Source organism: Dromiciops gliroides, chromosome 1, assembly GCF_019393635.1.
Source record: "Dromiciops gliroides isolate mDroGli1 chromosome 1, mDroGli1.pri, whole genome shotgun sequence".
In the NCBI taxonomy this organism is placed as follows: Eukaryota; Metazoa; Chordata; class Mammalia; order Microbiotheria; family Microbiotheriidae; genus Dromiciops; species Dromiciops gliroides.
Genome location: NC_057861.1, coordinates 753326597 through 753339489, shown reverse-complemented (window position 1 = coordinate 753339489; position 12893 = coordinate 753326597). Strand labels below are relative to the sequence as shown.

The 12893-nt window shown below is 41.1% G+C and overlaps 1 protein-coding gene across 9 annotated transcripts in view; it reads left to right on the top strand.

Moving 5' to 3' along the window:
• The window catches only part of CACNA1D (calcium voltage-gated channel subunit alpha1 D), a 355589-nt gene that overhangs the window by 154822 nt on the left and 187874 nt on the right, over nucleotides 1-12893 (top strand). For 8 of the 9 annotated variants that reach the window (XM_043981543.1, XM_043981522.1, XM_043981527.1 and 5 more), the window contains exons 4-7: nucleotides 4020-4159; nucleotides 6605-6747; nucleotides 8679-8831; nucleotides 9586-9782. In XM_043981543.1, the coding sequence (XP_043837478.1) occupies nucleotides 4020-4159; nucleotides 6605-6747; nucleotides 8679-8831; nucleotides 9586-9782 (633 nt within the window). Of the gene's footprint in view, nucleotides 1-4019; nucleotides 4160-6604; nucleotides 6748-8678; nucleotides 8832-9585; nucleotides 9783-12893 lie in introns of those variants that run through there. The other variant, XM_043981549.1, reaches the window with a different exon arrangement.

Here is a 12893-nt window from a genome sequence, read left to right as displayed (position 1 = left end):
TCTATTTCCATTTCTTCTGTTCACCTTGGGCTCATCTCAGGCCCGAACTTTCTGGGGTGAGGGGGAGAGAGCAACTAAACCAAATCTCTGGCTCTTCCCTAGAAATCCATTATTCATAATTAATTTCCTCACAGATCCTAGGTTAAGTACCCCTGCTCTACTCTTAGGAATTCTTAGCACTCTTCAAGGTTCAGCTCAAATACTACCACATGTAAGATAAGTCTTTCCTGTTTCCTTCTAGCTGTTAAGTAATCTGTACCCATCTTTCACACCTGAACTTAATTTGTATTTATTTTGTATACTTTGTTTCATGGGCTGCAATTCTCAAAAAATTCCTCACTAAGTGACCAGCCTACAGGTGATGGACTTCTCCCTATTTAGTTGGGCTTGCCCTCCCTCAGAAAGTAGACTCCTCCTGTTGCTGGGGCAAGCTTATCTCTGGCTCTCATAACGTGGTTACCTCTACACCACAATGAGGCTTTTAGAGGAAGATTGTGGAAACCTTTCTGTTTTACCAGCCTTCTACCAGTGTCATGATAAGGTTTCGAGATATGCAATCCAACCGTCTCTGAAGAATGAAAACCCCATACTACACGGAAGGAAATGGAGACACATTCAACAAACATTTATTAATTGTTCACCATGTGCCAAGCCCTGTGAGATAATAGGGATAGACTAGACAAATCTTGCCAAAACTCCAAGAAAAAATTAGTATATAAGGTTTAAGATGATATTAAAAAGTACAAAAAGTAGCAATTAAAAATTGTATCTTTCCTGGTGACTACAGTTGTCAAGGCATAATCTCCTGTGTTCACACACCTGTGTGTGCCCAAATGTAAATGTAATTGAAGTGAGGGCTAGATAAATAGCTGGCATATGAGTCCTTTTGCTCTTTCCTCCCTAAAACGAGCTGTGAACCCTTTTCACTGGGAGCACTTCATCTAAGTGGTTTCCATTCCTTTTATTTTCTTACCAAATTGCTATGTTTTTCACTCACAACTCTACCTGCACAGTAGCCCTTGTATTCAGACCTTCCTTTCTAATTGTCACCCTCATTACCTCCCATTGAGATATTAATCTCCCATCTTGTCTTCGTGCCTCTACTTTCTTCTTTTCATTCATGTCACATGTCACTGATCAGGTTCCCACATACATAAGTCCTCTCATCTCACTGCCCTGTGACATCAAAAAAATCTTTGGTGATCCTTCATCATCTGCCAAATAACATCCTAACTCTAGCTGGCCATTTAATGCTCTCCACAATCTAGTTTCATATGACCTTTTCAAACTTCTCTCATACTGTTCCTTTTTACATACTTTCGGTTTCCTGTCTGGAATGTTTTGTATTCCAAACTTATGCTTTCCCACCTTCATGCTTTTGTTCTTACCCACCTCCCCTCTGTGCTTGAAATAGACTTCCTTTCCCTCCTTCCCTACTCACCTGTAAAATTGCTATCCATCTTTCAAAGTTTAATTCAAATGTCACCTCTTCCTCAAAGCTTTCCCATAAACCCTCTTCTTTCCCCAGACATAATTCAAACCTTCTTCTTTGAACTCTCATAGCACTTTGTTTATATTTCTTATAGGGACTTACCACATTCTGTCTTGTATTTGTATGTTTGTCTTATCTCCTCTGTAAGAGGTTAAGTTTCTTGGGGGAAGTGACTAGCCTTTATCTTCATCTCTTCCATTTCCTAGTGCCTCACACAGCATACACTCAGTTGTCTGTTAAATTCAACTGAATTAGAATTCGATTAATAACATGAAATTCTGAGGTGATTGAGTGCCTATGAAATGTGAGGACACTGGAAGGAGAGACAAAGAAAGAGGTATCCCAGCGAGACATGAAGACAAACTTTTCTAGGTCAGGGACAGACATTGTAGAAGTCCTGCCAAAACGCCACAAAGAAAAATCTGCTTAAGTTTTCTCTCTGACTGTGATTTAAGTGGCCCCCTTTTAGTAGAAAACTCTTGCACAACTCACACTTGCCCCCTTTATCAGTGTTAAATGACTCTGTGACTGCAGACTTCTTAGCTTGGCATGGAAAGCCCTTCATAATCAGGTTTCTGCCTACTTTTCCAGACTCATTTAACATTACTCCCCTTCACATACTTTCCATTTCAACCAAATGGGCAAGTCATCTCCCATCTCTGTGCCTTTGCATAGACTGTCCCTTTTACCTAAAATGTATTCTCTCTTAACATCTACCTCTTGTTGTTTGTCCTTTGTTCCCAAAGAAGACCATGACATTGGGAGGTGATGTCATAACTTGCACTGAATTGGATTTCAGTGAGGGAGAGCTGTACAAGGTCACCAACCTCACTCTCCTCCAGAGCCAACTGGGTCCAGTGGCAAGATATACATCAGGATGACTGGAGATGGCCCCAGATGTTTTTAAGGCAATTGGGATTAATTGAATTCCAGGGTCACACAGTTAGTAGGTGTCTTAAGGTGAGATTTGAATTTAGGTCCTCCCAACTTCTGGGCCAGTGCCCCAATGTCTACCTCTTATGTAATTTGAGATTGGCCACTCTTTTCTCCAGTCTCAAAGGGGTAATCTCCCTCAGACATTGCTGGTCTAGTACATGGTTAGTTTAGAACAAAAACCCTCTTTCCTGATTACTTTTAAGGGGGGAGGTTGCTCCAAAATTACACCCATCAGATTGGCCCTTTCCTTCCAAATGCTGATTACATAAAAGACCATCACAAATAGTGAATATCAAGGCAATTTATTTATTCAAGCATTTAGTAAACAAAACCCTGAATCCTATAGATTAAAACATATTAGACGACACGCTAGAGTAAGTTGGCTCTTGGGATCTTGTCCCTAAACAAAGAAGCATTGACCTCACCCAAAGGAAATTCTCTGAAGTTTCTAGGGACACATGCTGGCAATCTGGGATGTGTTGGGCACCCAACTTGCCTAAGTTGCCTGTAGCTTCCAAAGTCTTTCTCTTTTCTCCCCATGTGCCTGGAGTTGAACCTCAACACAGTCTGGGACAACATATGTGTTTTCTCAAAGAAAAAAAAGAAAAAATTGTAGCATTGATTGTATCAGAATCTCTCAACCAAGATAACAGTCTCCTGCAGAATGCCCTGGCTCCACTAGAAGCCCAGGTTCACCTTAGAAGCCTTCAGATTCTTCAGTGTTCTCCTCAGCTCCTAGTCATTGGTGTTCTCTTTCTCTCATCACATTTCATTGGATTTACCTGACTGTGCCAAATATTTCTAGTAGGATGTAAGTGATGGAGGGTGACAACTATCACCAGCTGGCATGGAGTATAATCTTCATAACAAAGGAGAGCAAACAAATGTCTTGGAGGGTGGTGGGCTTCTGAGTTCTGCTGGTGGGAAGGCTCATTTTGGCCCTTCACTCAGAAGCATAATTTACCTTTTCTAGTAAAGAGAACAGGTGCTGCCTGCCGTAGTGGAGAAAATGTTACCTTTGGAGTCAGTGGACCTGAGTTCAAGTCCTGGCTCAGCTGCTTAATCCCTGTGTGATCTTAGATGAGTCATTTAACCTCCAAGAGCTTCCCACCTTTCTCATCTGTTAAAAAAAAAGATGAAAGGTGTTGTCCTATGTGGCCTCTGAGTTCCCTTCCAGCTACTGGTGTGTGATGCTATGGTCTTACTTTCTTCTAAAGGATACTATTGCAAACATGGTCTGAAATTTATATACCCCATGCGCCTTTCTGTACTCAAATTGAAAGAAGAAGAAACATTTCCATCTTTATAATATAAATGTGTGAAAACCCAGGGATGCCCATTCTATCCTAGACTGAATCTTTCATAGTAAACTTTTAAGTATAGATGGCTTAAGTGCATTTAGGTCACCTGGAATTGAATGTGTTTGCTACTCAGTTGCTCAAAATAAAAGCAATAGTTGTCTAAGAGTAAAAATGCCTTCTTGGCACAGAAAGGTGGGGATATTGTTGAATGGCTTATGTTGATTTAAGTTTTGCTGATGATTGTTGTTTCATCTCTCTCCCTCTTCTTTTCTCTTTCCATTCTCCAACAGGAAAAAGTAGAATATGCCTTCCTGATCATTTTTACAGTTGAAACATTTTTGAAGATTATAGCCTATGGATTATTGTTACACCCTAATGCTTATGTTAGGAATGGATGGAATTTGCTGGATTTTGTAATAGTAATAGTAGGGTAAGTCATTTATGTTTGGGGAAATGTATGGAAAAGAGATGTGAAGTGTTGTTGTTTTTTGTTTTCTTTTTTCTTGTTTATTTATCTGTTTTGAGGTGGGAGGTGGAGTGAAAATAGATGTTAAATTTTTATCCAATTTGAATTAGGGGCCTGACTTAAGATCAGTTTTTTAAAAACAGCAGAGCTTTTTAGTCTCCTATTGGGAACATGTTTGAAATTTGTTATCATTTTAATGATCTCCCAGTGAGTTCTCTGTGAAGAAAATTCTTTATATTGGCTGTGAATCTCCAATATGCTGGCCTTACTGGCCACCATACTGTAATGAGAACAGCTCCTAATACTTATCTTTCTGTTGAATAAAAAGAAAAACAATTGTCTGCCAACTGGTGTGATACTCCACTACTTTACCATCACGTCACTTAGGTGATAAAATTGTTTTCTGCTAACTTATGGGGGACTCTGACATACATTAAATAACAACAAAGGATGCTTAACTAATGTGCAATGTTTGGCTTTAGATGAAGTAAGCCAGAAATTGCTGAGAGGCAGGCACACTCCACAGATCATTTCATGACAGTGAGGGAAGACATATACCCTAAGGAGGGTCCAAGTTAAAGGAGAACTGCAGGTCTTTAGTTATTACTTTGTGTAGCTCTGACCAGCAATGTAGTGTCTATCAGAGCAGTAAATCAATGCCCTGGGGGCTACTTTCATGGGCCTAATAATTAAGTTTTACCACCAAAGCTGCCTCCTTCAGTTGTGTCTGCCAGGGTACACAGGGGTCCTTGACCATTTCTGGATTTAGATGTAGATCACATTGTATTATTAGCTGACAGGGATTTACAGTAGTCTTCTAATGGTCTGTATCCAAACTTATTTTAAGTCATGCTGACCTTATTCCATATAGGGAGACTCCTGCATTACAGCAATCAGTTTTGCTGTCATATATGGGATATTAGCAGATCAATGACTATCAAAATACTTACCTCCTCCACACATGTACACACACACAGACACACACGTGCTTTTTCAGAGGCTTTCCCTGCCTTCTTTTTACAGGTGGTTAAGCTTGTACTTTCAGAATTCACATGGGCCTAGCAGTGGTGAGCAGATGCCCTCTTGAGGTTGTTAAGCAGTGTTTTTGTCAGAGGGCTTCATGTCCACATGAGCCAATAAGATATTACTGTGAAGATATGAAAATAATCACAAAACATCCCAGGAAGAAACTCCCTTTCCCCTTTTCTTCCAGGGATAGGCTTGGAAGTGCTCAAGTTGTCTAGGGCAGATGGTCATGTGGAACTCTCCACAAAGGATGGAGATCTGGGTTCTCTTACTATATATCCAGTTTTGCTCTGCTTACTCTTTCCTTAGACATCTGTTAGGCAGCTAGAAAATGGGAATAATAATGATTTATACTAGTGTTTTACTCTATTAAAGTACTTAATTTCCAAAAATTCCCATTCATTTTATTGTTATAATCACCAGGGAGATAGGACAGATATTAATATTCCATTTTATAGTTGAGTTAATTAAGTCTTGGAGAAATTAATTGACTTGACCAAAGTCCCATGGCTATTACCCATGGAGCCATGACTAGAACTAGCTTTCATGACTTCTGCTGTATTGCTTTTTCTGCAGCACCATTATGAGTAACTCGGTTCCCTCACTCCCCTTCACCCTCCTGCCTTTATATCTAATGGTGAAAATGAGGCTCACCCCATATATATAGATCCACTCTATAAAGTCCTATTGAGCCATATTCGTTCACTGAGTGAGCTTGCAAGGTGAAGCCCCAGCATGCCATTGTCTCATATTAATTAAATAATCAAAAATATGCTTGAATAATGGAAAACTTCCAAGAGACATTGAATTCCTTGAGGCCACTAGGTTGCTGCCCAGGTATCTCAGATGAATTCCTTGTGATGTGAAAAAAAAATTATTGCTGTTCCCTAACATAAGAGCCTTGGTATCATTCTTGGAGAAATTGGATAATTATTGTTGATAGTTGTACTTAGTTTTCTAGCAATGAGTTGTCACATTACCTCTCAGGGCCTTGGTTTCCTTTTCTCTGACATGTAGAGAGAGGTTGAATTAGGTGAACCTTCAGGTCCCTTTCAGCTCTGCATTCCTGTGATTCTTTGATGAAGTGCTAGTGTGGGTTTGGGTGGGGAAGAGTGGAAATGAAGGAGTCCTGAAAAATGGTCAGGGGAGTTCACACGTGGTTCCCATTGTTTTAGAGGTGAAAGCATTTTTTTTTAATGGAGTATCACACCACACAGCTTTTCCCAGTATTCTTTTGTGTGCCATCTTAGAGATGTTCCCTACATCTACCTTTATTTAAATTACAGTCTCGTGAAATTAGCTCTTGTTTGAAAATACCTGTGGCCATTGTGTTTTACCTCCTCAAGTAGTCTAATTTAATGTTTCTCTCTGCTCTTCTTCCAGATTGTTTAGTGTAATTTTGGAACAATTAACCAAAGAAACAGAAGGAGGTAACCACTCCAGTGGCAAATCAGGTGGTTTTGATGTCAAAGCCCTTCGCGCCTTTCGAGTGTTGCGACCACTTCGGCTGGTGTCGGGCGTGCCCAGTAGGTTCTTTTCCTTTTCTGGACCCTGGAGTTAGTGGGCGGTGGGTCTGTTCAGGTCAGGTCTCAAATTTGGCAGTGATATTTTGGCATAGAAAGCACCGAGATGGAGGAGATTTAGGGGCTCTGCATCTTATAAACCTGGCCAGTTTCAGTTGGGCCTCAGGGGAGGAGTGGGAAGACATTCTCTTTGAACGCACCCGAGAGTGTGCCCCAGCCTCCTTCTCAGGCACTAGCCTTGAATTCTTAGTCTTTTGTTTTGCTTTCGTGTTATAACCTCCTGCCAGAACCTCAAGTTCAAGATGTCTAAAAAGCAGCTCATCACCTTTCCACCAAAGGGCCGCTTTCCCCCTCAGCTTCTCTTCTTGACCATCTTATTTCTGTTCATGGTGCCACCGTCTTTTCACCTGCCCATGAAATCTGATTCTTTCCTGTCCTTTATTCCTAACAGCCTCTCAGCTTCTAAGTCCTGTTGATTCTTCCTCCATAATATCTTCTGTATCCTTCCCTTTCCTTCCATTTCTGCAGTCACCACCTTTGTTCAGGCTCTTACCTCTTACCTGGGCTCTTGGAATAGCTTCCTAATTGCCTCCAGACTTTAATATTTATAATCCATCCTCAATACCACAGGACTAGATTAATCTTCAAAAACCACAGCTCTAACCATAGTCTATTCCTGCTCAAAGTCTTTGGTTGTTCCCTCCTTCTTGTAGTGCCCCACTCCATTTCCATGCTACCTAATATGTGAGACTGTTCTCAATTCCACCCCTCCTACACACACACACACACACACACACACATACACACACCCTCCAGCCCTGACCGGAGATGGTTTGAAAGGTTGCGCGGGCCACCAAAATGGGAGAGTTTGGAGGAGGGATGGTTTTAGGAGAGGGAAGATGATGGAGTTTCTTTTTGAACATGTTTGAAATGCCTGTGGTTTAGACATCTAGAAATGTCCAGCTAGTGACATGGAACTATACTCGGGCTACCTGAGCCGGATGGATAGGTCTGGAAGTTACTTACATAGAGATAGAAATTGAACAGAACGAAACTAGCGATGATGATGGTGGTGGTGGTAGTGGTGATATGTATGTCCTTTTAAAGTTTACAAAGTGTTTTACACACACGTTCTCTTTTGAGCCTCACAGCGGCTCTAGGAAGGAGGTAATGCAGTGTTATTGCCCCGTTTTAGATAAGAGAAAGCTGCAGCTCAGGGAAGTGCATTCACTTCTCCAGTCACCCTATTCAGAAATGGGGTTTTAACCCCGGTGTGCCTGACTCCAGATCCAACATCTACTACCTCCCTCGCATAGAGAGAACAAGAGCCTTGGGTGTGCCCACGATTAGAGGCCATGATATGAATGTCGACCCAGCAAAGGAGGCTGATAAGGAGGAGAAGCAGGGAAGAACACCGAGGGTTGGAGGGATAGGCAGGAGGTGGTGGTAGTCAGGCACGCACCAAATGCTGCAAAGGGTGGAGAAGGATTAAGGCTGAGACCAGGCCAGAAGATTCAGCCGTGAAGAGGTCATTGGTTACCTAGGACAAACAGGGTCAGTTAGATGGTGTGTTTGGAAGCCAAACTGCACAAAATCTCCATCTCTCTTTATTCCACTTAGGGACTGGATAATAACCCTGATTTAGGTGTTTAAATTTCTAGCTTTACATATATTTATAGTTAATGAAATGTGTCATTTCTTTATATATTGTAGACATTTAGTCCTGTAAGTTACCTTAAATATATATATATATATATGTGTGTGTATGCTATATATTTCATCATGTTTTAACTTCTGTTATCAGTGGATAAAGAGCCTGTCTTCTCTGGGTTTTATGATTATGGAACTATGACTAAGGGTGGAACACCCCGAAAACATTGTCTTGGAGTCTCTTCTGCACCCGTTAGTGGCGTGTTTTTCTCTTTCTTTCCTAGGTTTACAAGTCGTCCTGAATTCCATTATAAAAGCCATGGTTCCCCTCCTCCACATCGCCCTTTTGGTGTTATTTGTAATCATAATCTATGCTATTATAGGATTGGAACTTTTTATTGGGAAAATGCACAAATCTTGTTTTTTCACTGAAACCGGTAAGTAACGGAAATGGTCAATATCGCATTGAAAATATTCTAGCACTCTCAACCCTGGCTGTAAGATGGAACCAAAGCAGTAGGAAAGTTGGACAGACATCTTGTGAGCTCATTGTTAGTATTAGCTAATTAGAAGACGTGGCTTAGTGTAATGCTCTTCTATAACTTTGTGAGCTGATAATGACCGGTTTTTGTGATCCCCTTTTGTGAGTCTGCCTCACAAAAGTGTCATATACGGATTCCATTTCTGAGGTCAGGAGGGTGAAGGTTGTCCTTGTACTTTCTTCTAAACCCTTTCTGCCCAAATATCTGTCTCACCGATCCTGCTGTCTATTCTTTTGGATTAAGGCATTGAATACCTCTCTTAAACTGCAGGTATATTATCTGTAAAGAATAACATGAAATTATTATAGCAGCTTAGATTAGTTGGTCTGATTAACTACTATTGAACAGGGTCTTGGGGGGAATAGGACTCAGAACAGGTAAGTTTTTGATGATGGGAAAATGTGTGGACTATGGGAGTCCTGTCTGGTGGATGCTTGGGTGGTTATGAGGGGGTAGTTTGAGGCACTGAATGATGGTGAAGGGGAGGTGACAAAAACTCCCTTCCCCTGCCTCTCAAAGAAATACCTCCTTTGGGATTTTCATCTGGAGCCCACCAAGGGGTTCAGGAATTGCCTTTGCTTCCTGCTTCTGCATTGCTCTGTTTTCAGTCTGTGCCCAGGATGGTGATGCCCTTTGCGTTTGTTTGCAGATATCTTAGCTGAAGACGACCCAGCACCTTGTGCGTTCTCAGGGAATGGGCGCCAGTGTACCGCCAATGGCACGGAATGTAGAAGTGGATGGGTTGGACCAAATGGAGGCATAACCAACTTTGATAATTTTGCCTTTGCAATGCTTACTGTTTTCCAGTGTATTACTATGGAAGGCTGGACAGATGTGTTGTATTGGGTAAGTAGTTGGGTGACTTGTTGCTTGACCTTGCTTGGATGATTTCTGGTTTGTTAGCGTGTCACATAAAGTACATTGGAGAGATTGATAGAAAAGGGGCCTTAAGAGAAGTATGGGCAGGAAGAGGAATAGATGCTCTTCATTGCTCATGCCATGACATTCTTGGTTTTAGGTAATGAAGTTTTATCTACTACTTAGAGTTAAAAATTTAGGTCTACAGGCCTCCCACTGCTCCTTCCAAATGCCCTATACCAAAGTGTTTGCAGGGAAAAGCCTGCTCAGGTGCTATTCTTTAAGGAACAAGTGTGCCAACTGGTTCTTCTCTTCCCTGGCTGTGCCACCAGTTGGGGCTTGTGTCCTTTTCCTTCCCTCCTCTCCTGGTGCTGCAGAGGGCTACTAAGGCTGACCTGCTGCAGGTGCCTTTAGCTTGTGGTAGGGGATAAACACTCTTTGTCCTTCCTTTCTTTAGAGTAGTTCTCCAGACTCTCTAAATGGGATAGAATTAAAACAGGAGAAAAGTCAAGTCTCCTTCCTTTATCCTTTTCCATTAGTTTCTTTTTGTACTCCAGATGTGTTATCACATTGCATTTCCCTTTTGCATCTTGAGATGGATGTAATCTCACTCAGCATCGACTCAGGTTCTCCTCTCAGTAGCTACAAACATTTTGGCAAAGAAGCCCCTAAGTTTGCTACAAGGCCTGCTAAACCATGTGAGCTGTGAGATTTGGATGGATTTGAAGAGCTTCTCACTCTTGCTCTTGGTTGGGCCAGCTAATGTGGCCAACTTTACGTGTCCGTTTCATTATCATCGCTACTATCTCTACTACCATCCACATCATTAATAATAGTAAAGCCAAGACAGTGGCATTTCAACTTTTCCATAGCTAATTTCTCCTGAAATTGTAGAGGAGATATCAGAATCCTGTGATTTTTATTTTATTCCTTGATACTGAAGAGCCTAAACCACAGACCCATTTTGAGTCTGCCTCTTAATCCAAGTGGAATAAACCAGGACCCTAATCCTTAACTGCTAGAAGGCATTTAGTAGGCAGTTCCCTTTGTGAGTGGGCCTTGTTCTATACCAGAGGCCTTCAAATAAAGGAGCAACATCTTCCAGTGAAGCACAGAGCCCTAGGCATCCTGAAAACCGGGATAGCATGGCATGACTTTTCTAAAGGGTCTTGTTCCCTTAAGCCAGTAAAAAGGCCTCTTGAAGATACTAGCAAAGAAACTTGGATAAGTTTCCCCTTTGGCTCACCTAAAGGCCAGTGGTTATGGTAATGTATGTATTTAGGAGGTGAATCCAAAAGAAATTTTTCTCTCACAAAGTGTAGGTCTAATTTGATAAATGTGGTTTAAGCATCATTCAGCATGTTCCTTTGTCTGTCTTTCTAAATTATTTTGGAAGCGTGTCTGAGATTGTGTGTATGTCTTGTGTGTCAGTTTGTTTTCTATCATTTGCATTTCCAAAGCAACCCCTGATAATGTAGATAATTGTGTCTAGGGCAGAATCTAAACTACTCTTTGTTGGTTGAATTGAGAATGTGGCTGCTGAAGACACCTGTGTTGGGTGAAGAATCGGGCCAAACCAATGGAGAAAAGTTTACTGAGGGCAGGCCTGCTTGCAGCCTACTGAGGTCTTAGTCACATCCTTTCCTCAGTTTCCTAATAAATTCCATGACCCCAAAGTCACAAGGAAAAAGCTAAATTTTCTGCTGCTGGAGTCACTCCAGCAAAATACTCAAACCAAGACCCTACCCAGAGAATGCCCTAGAAAAAGCACCGCCCTTTTTGTCATTTTACATTTTACTTAAAGATAAAACCCGTGGTTTTTCTTGACTCAATTTTCTAATAGAATGTAAGCCCCTTAAGGGCAGGGACCGTCTCCCTTTTGTGTCTGTACCCCCAGTGCCGAGCATAGGCTTAACAAATGCTTGTTGGCTGGTTGGTTAATTCCATCTGTCATCTCCTTTAATCATCATTGCTGATGCAACATTACTCAACCAACAGGGTGATTTTTGACTTTTATGTTATGTTTTTTGCTCCTTGATTCTTTCTTTCACTGTCCTACACTCAGTGAAAATGTAACCAGTTTCAAAATTAGAGAAGATTAGAGGAAATTCCATGGGCCAGCAGCAGCAGAAGGAATTTCCAGACACTCTTCTGGAAACCTCAAAGTGTTGCCTAAATTGATGGTAATTACTATTATTATTGTTAATATGACAATTCTATGGTGAATAATTTCACAGTAATGATAGTATCACCTGCTATTTTAAATGCCATTTTTATTGTGGAAGAACAGTTCTGTTGTGCAAATCATAGCGTGTTTTCTCAGCATCCCTTGGGGAAGGAAAAATTATATAAGGTGGAAAGGTGATTTGCCCAAGGCCCTACATCATGTTACATTGTGGAGGAGCAAGGTCTGGAATTCAAGAATCTTGATTCCCTGATCTGTGCTTTTCTCTTTGATGGGGTCTCATACTTGTGAGAGAAGACAGTAATGGCACTAGAATGCACAGGTGCATGTTGACCTCCCAGGATGTTGTGAAATTTCATTCACCTTTTAGAGTGTTGCAGATGAATGAGAAAATACTGATAGATGTTGGTAAGCACGATACTCATTTTTATGACCCATTTACTGCACTTCCCCAAACTCATCCTACAATTATGGAGGAGCAGTGGTGATAAAGTCTGCCTAACTTTGAGAGGTTTTAGAGCTTTTAGGAATCAGAGAGAAATCATCTAGTCCAAAAGTATTAATGCCGTGGACTCTGTGTAACTCCTACCACTACTGAGTGCAGCCCAAATGTGACTCAAATGCAATTGGGAAATATTTTAAAAAGAAATATAATACAATAAAACAAATATATTAATTAGTTTTCTAAGTCACATTGGGCCTGTAGGGATCCTTGTGTACAGTTTAGTGGTCCCCATTTCTATTTGGGTCTAATACCACTGATTTAGTCAATGGACCTCATTTTATAGATGAAGCAACAAAGCCTCAGAGATGACATTCTCTTCTTCCTGAGGACTTATTCTACATCATGACTTCTTGTTTAAGAGGGCAGTTCTATAGCAAACTTGGGTTTTAGAAGTGCTTGATTTAACAGA